The 11,645-nt window shown below is 43.7% G+C and overlaps 1 protein-coding gene across 1 annotated transcript in view; it reads right to left on the bottom strand.

Annotated features, from left to right (window-relative positions):
- Positions 1-7,322: 7,322 nt before the first annotated feature.
- The window catches only part of mybpc2a (myosin binding protein Ca), a 50,720-nt gene continuing 46,397 nt past the window's right edge, over positions 7,323-11,645 (bottom strand). Inside the window, exons 25-27 of the mRNA XM_083977754.1 lie at positions 10,101-10,237; positions 8,749-8,935; positions 7,323-7,469 (exon numbers count right to left, since the gene is read on the bottom strand). Coding sequence (XP_083833880.1) covers positions 7,438-7,469; positions 8,749-8,935; positions 10,101-10,237 — 356 coding nt within the window. The 3' untranslated portion in view covers positions 7,323-7,437. The remainder of the gene's footprint in view (positions 7,470-8,748; positions 8,936-10,100; positions 10,238-11,645) is intronic.

Below are 11,645 nucleotides of genomic sequence, written 5' to 3'. Positions count from 1 at the left end.
TATTAAGTGTCTGTCTCGTCCACTCTTCGTCTTTATCAGCGCAGTTTATCAGTGTTTTGCATATGTTTTCATTATCTTCTGACTGCTATTGCTTTCACACCGCGCAGATGGATTTACATACACAATATGTGGCTCAGTTGCATGTGCCAACACATTAGACACCTACACACATATGCACGCATGTACGCACCCACACACACACACACAAACATGCGCGGCGAAATGGAGACCTTCTGTTGGTTGTTTCCTTTTCCATGAACTCACCTCAACACAGCAACAGAAACACTTTAAAGGGTTAAACTCTAATTCCTAAATCCAGTCCTAATTCTAACACCTTTTTTTTCTTTTCTTCTATCATATTAATCAGCACTGAACAAAATTTCTAATTCAGCAGACATGTTCATTACAGTGAGAGCAATCAATGTTCAGAGTGAGACGTGGATCTGAGAGCAGCCCGTTAAGACTGTAAAGGAGAATGAGACGCTCCATCACAAATCAACTGTCTCAGCTTGCGTAAGAACAGACAGACGTTGTTACCAGCCGACGTTAAACTCCAGCCGGGTTGAGACTTGTCACAAGTCTGTTCGATTTTTTTTTTGCAGCTTGAATCCTCTTTCTGTGCACAAAATACATTTTAAAGAAGTAGAGTTGGTCAAATCAAAGCTGGATCTTCTAAGAGTTTCTTTTTTTTTTTTTTTAGTACAGAATTTATTCTTTGAGTTTCCATGCTGAGCTGCAGCAGAGGAATATTAACAAAGAGATAATTTTATGCTAAGAAAGACAGAGAAGATGAACTTTATCCCACTAAGTCACACATTTGAATCCTTGAAACAGCTTTTGCAGAACTTCCTAATTCAGTTTTGTTTAAAGAGAGGACGGCAGACTTTGTCCACCTTCACTCCCACTGGACGAGCTGCTGGTATATTTGGAAATTTGGATTAATACAGCACCATAATCCTCTTAATATATATTTATATATATGTTATATTTATGGTTGTGTGTGTGGGTGTTGTTGGTTTGGAAATCTGTAAACCAGAAAATGAACGTCAGCATCTTCTTCAAACACAATGCTTCTTTTTTGGTTGGGTGCCTGTTTCGGCGAGTTAAGACGTTCTTGGCGCTTTGTTCGTAAGTGTCGGATTTTAAACCGTCAGGAGGTCGTTGTAGGATCATGATGAAGAGGAAACAGGAGGAAGATCTTTGGATTTACTCGCTGAAGATCAATCGTGAGCTCTGAACATCGATCAAAACACAACGATCATGGATGCAGCTTGTTAAAAGGAACTAAAATGTGTGGACCCAACCTTCGAGATATGACGAGAGATGACATAAATCCTGAATAACTTTTGCTTATAATAACTTTTTTTCTCACTGAAAGGAGCAAAATGAGGAGTTCTGGATTTGGACACTTCACTGTGGGACGTTTCCAGCTGAGGTTACGTCCTTTCATGCTAAAGTCGTTGTTTTAAGTTTTGTTTTCGCAAACAAGTCTTCATAGCTAATCAATCAGGTTGACTGAGTGTGTGCAGTGTAAACAGGAAACAGATTGTCTCTCTGCAGTTGATTAGTCAGAAAAAAAATATGAAGAAGGGACAGTGAAGAGCTGCAGAGGTAAAATGCAGAAAACAATAGGATCATTACCACTAGTTAAGAGCCAATCAGGAAGCAGCTGTAGACGTTTCCAAAACTTATTGCAGCTCTTAAACTCAAGTCCCATCAGAAGAGTTGACAAAAACATAACAGTGAGTTTTTTAAATGCAGGATTTAATTACAGTAATGCTTGTAATTGATTTTCCATGTTGCACTGATACCACTCATCTATCCCCACTGATAGTTTCTGTTTTAAGAGCCTGAAAACTCCAGATTAGTGCGGACGCCGGGCGTAAAAAACCGTAGCGAAAGTGATGCATTTTAAAAAACTAAAACGTATTAGTGAGGCTGCAGCCTGAGAGGAGACTCAGAGCCCAAACACACTGGAGAGATTATGGATCCCATCTGGTCCTGAGAATCACCTCAGGAGGAGCTGGAGATGTGGCTGAGCTGCTTCCCATGTGACCTGGACCGTGTTCGGTGCCAAGAATACAGATGATACAGTAAGAAAAATAGCCAAACTTTTAATCCTTCATCATTTTATCTGTTTAATTTGCTTTGTATTTAAAGGGATAGTTCAACATTTTGGCAAATTGGTCCATTGCCATAATTCCTATAGTTTTAGGAGTAGGTTCGTTGCTTTTAATTGTTGGTGCAAGCTATTTTTACACAATCCAACAACTCCAAAACGCTCTTGTGGACAAGTTGAACCTGCACATTCACCACGCTATGAGATAATAATGGAACGTCACAAGACGGAGTTGTTTTAGAAGTAAATTAATGCAAAACTACTGATGCATGTTCCCGTCAGGGGCAGTTTTTCGGCAAGCAGTCTCTGTATTTACCTCTAAAACAACTCTGTCTCGTAACGTTCTGTTATTATCTCATAGCGTGGTGAATGTGCAGGTCACAACTTGTCCACCAGAGTGTTTTGGAGTTGTTGTATTGTGTATTTGATGAGTTTGATGAGGGAAACCAAGAAATCTCATGAGCCTCCGTAGCGTAGCTCTGAGCAGCTCGCGGCTCTGCTCCGCCATTCTAAAAATAGCTTGCACCGACAAATAAAGGTAACGAACCTACTGCTATGACTATAGGGATTATGGCAATGGGCCAATTTGCCAAAATGTTGTACTATCCCTTCAAAGGGGAACCACGCATGTCCATTTTTTTGCTGTTTTGCTAACCCTCCTCTTGGCCATGTGCGTTTGTTTTCAACGAAGCCGACGAGAAATCAATCTATGGAGCGGTGGATAACGTTACTTATCTTACACGCGTTACCATGTGTATATTTGTGTAGTTTAATCTGTCATAAACAAGAGATTAGGGGTTACAGGGCGCGTTTGTGTCACGGTGCCGCAGAGACGAGAGCTGGGACACCGGGTCGGAGGCTCTGATCTTACAAGGTTGGTTTTCGGCCAAGAGATGCTAGGTGGAAGGCAGAGAGTCTCCATTCTCCCTGTAACAAGTTACAAGTCATTTATTTAATCATAATTACTCCAAGTTTAATTATGGTAAAAATCCTGCATAGTTCCTCTTCATCTTGTCCATCCAGGGACTCTACAAACTCGTGGTCTGACAGGACGTCCCTGACGCTAAAACTAACGTCTTTTTTGCGGTCGTATCCTCTCTGTCTGCTGTAAAAGACCCACCGCACCAAGGCGAAATGTTAAAAAGAAATCCTGATTTATGACTCATTATCATTATTATCATCCTCCAGCCTCACAGCAGCAGCCGTCCCAACCTGAGCTATAATCCCGCCGACCTCGACCAGAGTCTTGTAAAAAACGTCCTTCGCTCGACAACAACACTGCCGCCGCCCGTCCGTCCTCTCCGTCTATAGATGTCGACGACTCCCGTCGGCCAACAACACACAGTCATGAAGTTGTCATCGTTGTGAAATGTGAGGGGCTGCTCTTCCTCCTCCTCCTCCTCCTCAGATACATTGTGTGCTCATTATATGGGGCTGTGGGCTCTTTAATCAATGGACACGATGACACCGGGTGTAAGTCACACAGGTAGATTCAATAGGGCGAACCATGGCAACCCCCCAAAAAATAAAAGAGGATGAAGTAGAAGATTAAATGTGAGAGTGTGGTGAAAGGTAAAGTACAGTTCAGAGGAGGAGGATGGACAGTGTGTGCAGCTGTTGGACAGTCCTGTATATATATATGCATACATATATATATGTGTGTGTGTGTGTGTGTATTCTCCTCCTGTTTCATTTAGTTCTTATACTGTAATTACACGGATGAGACTCACTGCGAGGCTCTTTCCCTCCAGTGCTCTTCTTCCTCTCTCCCTCTATCTCTTCCTCTCTCCCTCCAACTCTGTGATTTCATGTATAATTACTTGCATAATTATAGTTCCCTCCATCCTACTGTTTCAGGAGGTCTGTTTCTGTCTCTCTGGTATCTCTTGTCTCTCTTTTCTTGAACACACACACACACAAAGACACACACACACTCTCACTCTCACACAGACATAACAGCGCAGCTCGCACCCCACTGATCCTCCCTCCCTCCCTCCCCTTTTTTTTCGCCTGGTGGTGGTGAGACTCGTCTTGTCACTCTCTTTTGTCTCGTCTTTCGTCTGAGGCAGGCCTGTTCTAATATTGGAAAGACAGCAGAGGAGATACAGTGCGCGGGAAGAAGAGGAAGAAGAAGAGGAAGAAGACAACGGTTTACTCCTGGGCTGCCATCATGTTTCCTTCATTAATTATTCATTCAGACATCACAAACTTAAAGAGCCTTAAGGTGTGTCACAGGGAATGAGGGGAAAACTAAATGCTCTATTGTTATGTTTTTTCCTGGCTTACTACTTACAGCATTCATAAACTCTCTCCCACACACACACACACACACACACACTGGGAGTAGTAGCATTGCAGACCTGCATCTTCCTCATGTTTGCAAAGTTTCTCCAGGCTCGTCGTGGATGATGCCAGCAGATACAATTAGTTTGATCACTTAGCAACTGAGCATCACTTGTGAGAGCGGGAACAGAGCTCAGGTGGAGCATCATCCAGTCTGCACATTGTTTTCTTTTTTTTCTACTTCTTCTTTTACTGAAGAATCTGTGTCCCCCCCACACACCACTCCCCCACCCCAGCCTACCCCACCAAAAAAAAAAAAAAAAACTTCCATGCAAACTAGCATGCGGTGTACCCTCAGCGTCGCTTTCATGTGTCAATCAGCGCAGTAACACACCACAGTGCGTCTCGGGCGCTGCTAACTGACAGTGAGATTATATCAACACCGCACGCAAATCCACGCACACACACACACACACTCATACACACACACTCTCGCTCATTTGCTGCTCGACGGGGTTCAAAATTTGAGCTTTTGTGCTGCACTGCAGGTCTAACTGTGCAACCAATCGTGGCCTACTTTCAGGTATCTGGAGGCTTTTCCCTGCTTTATCTGGGCACTTCTGCCCCTCTCTCATCTCTTGGCAACATGCTGCACTGTACAGGAGGAAGAGGAAGGGGAGGAGCAGGAGGAGGAGGAGGAGGAGGAAGAGGAAGAAGCCGTCAGGTGAGCAGCTTCAGCCGCTGATGCATCGGTTTGTTGTAACGGCTCCTAATCACCTGCTGCTTTCAATTACACCACAGACGCCCTGATGGTCAGTCCTGGTCTTTGTCACTGTGCTCTTGCCCCCTCTGCTGGACAGATGTGAGACCAGGGCCAGCTGTTGGGACAGGCCTGGGGAGGGGAACACACACACAAACACACACACATACACAAACACACACACTCTCTCAGAGGAGGCCGGTGTCGTCTCTCTACATAAACTATTTGATGACTTCAGTCACAACTTCTGCTTTTTGGTCTCTAACTTGATCTTTCCCTCAAATCTTCCAACATCAGATGGTCCAGTTATATCTGTGTGTGTGTGTGTGTGTGTGTGTGTGTGCAGGGGGGGCGGGGGGGACAGGGTCACTTGGGACGGCGGTCCAGGGCTGCAGCAGCAGATCGGTGAGGCTTTAATTTGGCGAGCTGAGCCGAGCCGAGCGGCGGCGGACTCTCCCAGCAGAGCCGGTGCTGTGTTTGTTTTGCGGGTGTGTAAATTAGCGGTAATTCGTTTGCTCAGTAATGACGTGGGAGAGCTAATTAGGGCAGCGTTGATGGGTGCATTAATTAGTCTCTAGTGTGTGATGCTAATGAGACCCTGATTCGGAGTGTGTGTGTGTGTGTGTGTGTGTGTGTGTGTGTGTGTGTGTGTGTGTGTTTGCGTTTGCATGTGAGCGTGAGCCATGTATCTGTAAAGGCCTATCACTATAGGTCATGGCATGAGGAGGCGGGTGGAGTGTGTGTGAGAGAGCATGTGGGGATTGGAGAGGAAGTGTGTGTGTGTGTGTAAGGATGCAGCAGGTCTTTATCTGCACATGAGAACCTCTTTAAAGGAGAATTCCGGTCATTTTTGACCCCTAAATCGTTGTCCTGATGGTCACCCAGTGTTGGGGGGAGCAAAAAACGCGACTAAAATTGATGCAGGCAAACCAGAGTTACACCATGGCTACCCGGGATAGCGACAACGCTAACCCATGGGGGCAATTCTTTCAACCACAACAAACACTCAAAAAACAATCAAATATCTATGGTACATGACTCGAATCCTTATGACACACCACTGAACTCATATAGTGTACAGTATAAACAGTATAAACTTTGTGTTTTTGCATGTAGTCGCTCACCTCAGACAGCCGAACTCTGAAACATCCTGGAAAGACATTACTATCCGATCGCAGAGCGCCTTCTCCCTGCCACAGAAACAGAAAACAGAAACACTTTTTCCTTGTTGTGATGATTTCTTTACAAAAATAAATGGTTGGAGATATTTTGGACATTACCACTGCACTGCTCCACCGTTTATTTTTGTAAAGAAATCGCCACAACATGGAAAAAGCGTTTGTTTCTGTGGCGGGGAGAGAAGGCGCTCTGCGATCGGATAGTAATGTCTTTCCAGGATGTTTCAGAGTTCGGCTGTATGAGGTGAGTGACTACATGCAAAAACACAAAGTTTATACTGTTTATACTGTACACTATAGATAGATATTTGATTGTTTTTTGAGTGTTTGTTGTGGTTGAAAGAATTGCCCCCATGGGTTAGCGTTGTCGCTATCCCTAGCGCCGGGTAGCCATGGTGAAACTCCAGTTTGCCTGCATCAATTTTAGTAGCGTAGCAACACTGGGTACAACGATTTAGGGGTCAAAAATGACCGGAATTCTCCTTTAATCCTGGTGGCTCCATGTAGCCGGACATGCGCGGCTGAGTAACAAATCCCTCCGTTCAAGCATCAACAGACTCTGCAACAACGACCACGTCGATGACGATGATGAGGAGGAAGAAGAAGAGGAAGAAGAGGAGGAGGACACACAATCATAAATTCATCACAACCGTCTATAAAAACGTCTCACATGCACACGCAGAACAGACCACACAGGACGCCGTAATGGATGAAAGGCTGTTTTATAAGTGTGTTCAGTGACAGCTCCACTTCACAGATAAGACAAATCCATCTCTGTGTGTGTGTGAGTCTGTGTGTGTGTGTGTGTGGTCACAGCGGGTGCAGAGCAGCAGCTACACTAACACTGTGGCGTCTCTCGGACAAGGTGGCAGCTTGCTGTAAGAATTTATGGCGTCTTACTGATGGTGGCGTTCGTCATTGCGGCGGCGGTGTTGGTGGCGGCGAGAGGCGAAGAAGCGTACAGGACCGAGGAGGGGGTTTGGCTTTAGTGGCTCAGCAGCGATCTATTCTAATCATATTTATTCATGACTATCCCGTTATACATAATCCACTACTATTCCTGTTCGACTGTATCCTCCGCTGTTTCGTGCTGTCGCTCATTTCTTCTCCTCTGCTTTATCATGTGCGACTGCAAAAGAGAGAGAAAGAGAAATTTAAATGAGCGTGAGAGGCCGGTAGATCATCATCCTGTTGGAAAAAAGAAATGAAAAGAAAAAAACAAAAACGCAGAGCTCGGGACGCTCAAACTTTAAACTGACAAATACAATAAGGTGATTTATTTTTAGCGCCCGAATTTCAGCTTCGCAAAACAAGAGGAGCTCAGGCGGAGGAAAGTTGAAGGAGATGGAGATTTGTCACGCTGAGCTTTATTGAAGGCTGTCAGAGACACGCCCCCGGGGTCGCACGCTCTCTTTACGGCTCCGACTGAGGCACTATGGGAAGAGCTAGAGCAGCGTTTTTAACTTTGGGGTTGGGATCTTTTAACTAATTATTATTCTTTTAAAAAATATGATTAAAAACACCAAACACAATCTTAAAGGGATAGTTCAACATTTAAGCAAATTGGCCCATTGCCATAGTTCCTATAGTCTTAGTAGTAGGTTCGTTACCTTTAATTGTCGGTGCAATTAAGCTATTTTTAGAACGGCGGAGCAGAGACGTGAGGCTCATGTGATTTCTTGGTTTTTTCCTCATTAAACTCATCAAAGACACAATCCAACAACTCCAAAACGCTTTCGTGGACAAGTTGTGACCAGCACATCCACCACGCTATGAGATAATAACAAAACGTTACGAGACAGAGTTGTTTTAGAGGTAAATTCAGAGACTGCTTGATGAAAAACTGTCCCTGAAGGCAACGCGCATCAGCGGTTTTGCATGAATTTGCCTCTAAAACAACTCTGTCTGGTAACGTTCTGTTATTATCTCATAGCGTGGTGAATGTGCAGGTTACAACTTGTCCACCAGAGCGTCTTGGAGTTGTTGGATTGTGTATTTGATGAGTTTGATGAGGGAAACCAAGAAATCCCATTAGCCTCCGTAGCGTAGCTATGAGCAGCTTGCGGCTCTGCTCCACCGTTCTAAAAATAGCTTGCACCGACAATTAATGGTAACGAACCTACTGCTATGACTATAGGGATTATGGCAATGGGCCAATTTGCCAAAATGTTGAACTATCCCTTTAAACAACTTTTTTCTATACTTTCACTTTCTCAAATATGAATTTAGTTCAGATAAAATGCAGCATAAAAACATCTGAGCTGACGGCTGCGTTCACATGACTGCACGTGATCGGGGGTCACCAGAAATTTGTTATGTCAATATGGGGTCACGTCACGAGCCAAAAAAAGGTTGGGAACCACTGAGCTAAAGTTTTTTTTTTTTTTTTTTAAAGAAGTGTGCTTTACCTCGAACCTCCAGCTTGCACTCGACCTCGTCCTGCCCGAGGTCGTTGACGGCCCTGCAGGTGTAGCGGCCGCCGTCGAACGGGCTCGGCTTGCGGATGTTCAGAGTCAACACGCCCTGGTTGTTCTGCATCAGGAACTTCGGGTCTTCACCGATGATCATGTTGTTCTTCATCCAAATGATCTTTGGCTGAGGAACAGTTGGAGGAGGAGGGAGAGGGGGAGGAGGTGAAAATTGGCGGGATGGAGGAGAGAAAAAAAAGAGGGAGGGAGTGTATAAACAGAGCGAGGGATGTTGGGAGGGGAGGAGAGTAGATAGAGAGAGAGGGAAGAGGTGAAATTAGGTCAACATTTCGGCTTGACAAATCTTTGCCGATTCGACTGGATAAAAAAAAAACAGAAAAAAAAAAAAAAACAGAAACGTGTTCAAAGATGTTTCTGCTCCACCTCTTGTTCTCGCTTCAGACACAAAAATACACCTCAGCTGCAAAGGCATCAAAACCCTCCCTCACTGCTCCACACTCGCTGTTTGACACTTTAAACTCGTAGCTCGCTCGGAAAAACACAAAGCAGGAAATCTGTGGCGTGGCCGCGTGCCACGGCGACCGGGGCGACCTAACGTTGAGGGACGTTACGCACTGTAAACACAGGGCTAATTAGTCGTTTTCCTCAGGTATCATGATTTCTGAGTGTTTTATATAAAGACGATCCACATTTAGATGATTTTCTAGTCAGCAGATAAATATTTAATATGTTTATATTAATAGAAATGTGATCAGCATCAAAATCCACAGAATATATTCAAAACATCTAAACTAACCGGTTGTTTCTAACTAGACAAATTTAAGATAAGATAATAATCTTTTATCCAAGCCATGATGGAGAAATTCACAGTAAATGCGTTTACATGGACCAAAATATTCCAGTTTCATTCGGTTTAAAAGCTCAAACCGAATGAAACTCCTCCATATAAACACCTCATATCGAAGGAACACGCTCAAACCGAAAGAAATTTCCTTCGGTTTCAGAGAGGTGGAATAAACCTTTTCTTAAACCGAAAGAAATTAAAATTCCCAGACTCATTCGGAACGAATTCAATCGGAAAGAGGAAAAAGTGTCCATGTAAACGCAGCTAGTGTTGCAGCAGCAGCGGATACAGTGAAGAAATATAGAGCACAGATAATTAAATGAGTAAAAGTCGTAAGAAAAATACGGAAGAAACATACGTAAATATATACGGAATTTAATTGAAATATGTCTCATCTATCTTTATTACTAAGAATCAAAATATAACAACGGTTAATAGTGTCACTGTTTTACTTAAGATGTGTTTATGTTTATTTATATATTTATACCTTGGGGTATCCGCGGACTGCACAGCTGATGGCGGTGGTGTAACCTGCGACCACACTCCTGTCCACCAGGGGCGCTGTGAACTTGGGGGATCTGGCCATGTCCATCTCTTTGAAGGGTGCAGGGTTGTAGTCCAAACCTGGACGGACACACACACACACACACACACACACACACACACACACACACACACAGAGGAGTCAGTTATTACTAGAAAAACACACACACACTCAGAGTGAGGTGCAGACGCCGTGGTTTTTATAATCTAAAGCGGCAACACTGAAGAGAAGAGGTGTGAGTACGAACTGCTGCAGCTACTTGATAAGTGCAAGGAGATGAGATACAGAAGAAGACGTACAGTAAGTACAGATCTCCTTCAATAAATATAAATATATATAAATATATTCTTTACCCCATTGAAACGACTGACTTTCATAGAGAAAAGCCTGAAATAAATGTTTTGTATCACGGTGACTGACTCCTGCCTGATGGAAGACGAGACGACGGCCAGAAGCTGTTGAGTGAATCTGGTTTTGGTTTTGATTTAATCTCTCCCACACCAAAATATTGATCCAGGACTCTGCTCTGTGTAAAACATAGTGAATAATTAATCACCTCCTGCGTTGTTGTGCCTTCGGTTCGACACCACGTTCTGCTGCACTGGCAAACGTGTGAATCGAAACGTGTGATTACGATTTTAATTATCTGGAGAGGAGGCTGACTTTCGTTTGGTTCTGAGGTCGGTTGGTTGGTGGGTGTTGAGGTGGGGGCGACTACGATCAACAACTCTCACTATTTTACAGGCCAGACTGCTCCTTGGAAAACAAAAAAAAATGAGACAGGCTGGTCGGCTGCCAGATCTTCTGGTGGAGTAAGCAAACGCACCAACACTACAACGCTACAACAACACAACAACGCTTAGCAGCATTTGGCCGGTGGCAGGTGTTAATTTCCCAGCCTGGTTGCTTTCATAATCTGCAGCCGGCATTAATGTTATTTACTATTTAATATTCTGTCAAAGAATATTTCAGTTTTTAGTGAATAAATTAATCTCTCCATGTGAAGTTTGAGTCAACAAAGTGGTAAAAATCAAAACAAGTCGGATTTTAACTCGTGTTTTCATGTGCTATGTTATTAAAGGGGACATATTATGAAAATATCACTTTTTGAAGGCTCTTTAACATATATTTGGGTGTTTATTTTGCCTTCCAGCCGCCAAAATGTGAGAACTGATTTTAAAAAATCTGTAATTTTCAGGCTCTCTAGGTTAAAATCCATGTGGTTTTACTGTATGAGCTGTTCTTGATTGTCTGATAATGATGTCATTAGTTTTTGAATTTGCATAATACCACCCCTACCTGTACCGGTAGAAGGGGCGGGGCAAGTAGTGGTTCATTTGCATTTAAAGGGACAGGCACTGAAACCAGCCGTTCTGAACAGGGCTGTTTAGAGAGGATGAAAAGAGCTGTGATGTTTGATCCTTGGGGTATTTTGACCAAAGCACGTCTTTAAGACACCTGGGAACTATTTTAATTTGCGGAAAAGGG

The sequence above is a fragment of the Trachurus trachurus genome, assembly GCF_905171665.1.
Source record: "Trachurus trachurus genome assembly, chromosome: 8".
Classification (NCBI taxonomy): Eukaryota; Metazoa; Chordata; class Actinopteri; order Carangiformes; family Carangidae; genus Trachurus; species Trachurus trachurus.
This window is presented reverse-complemented; position numbering and strand designations above follow the sequence as displayed.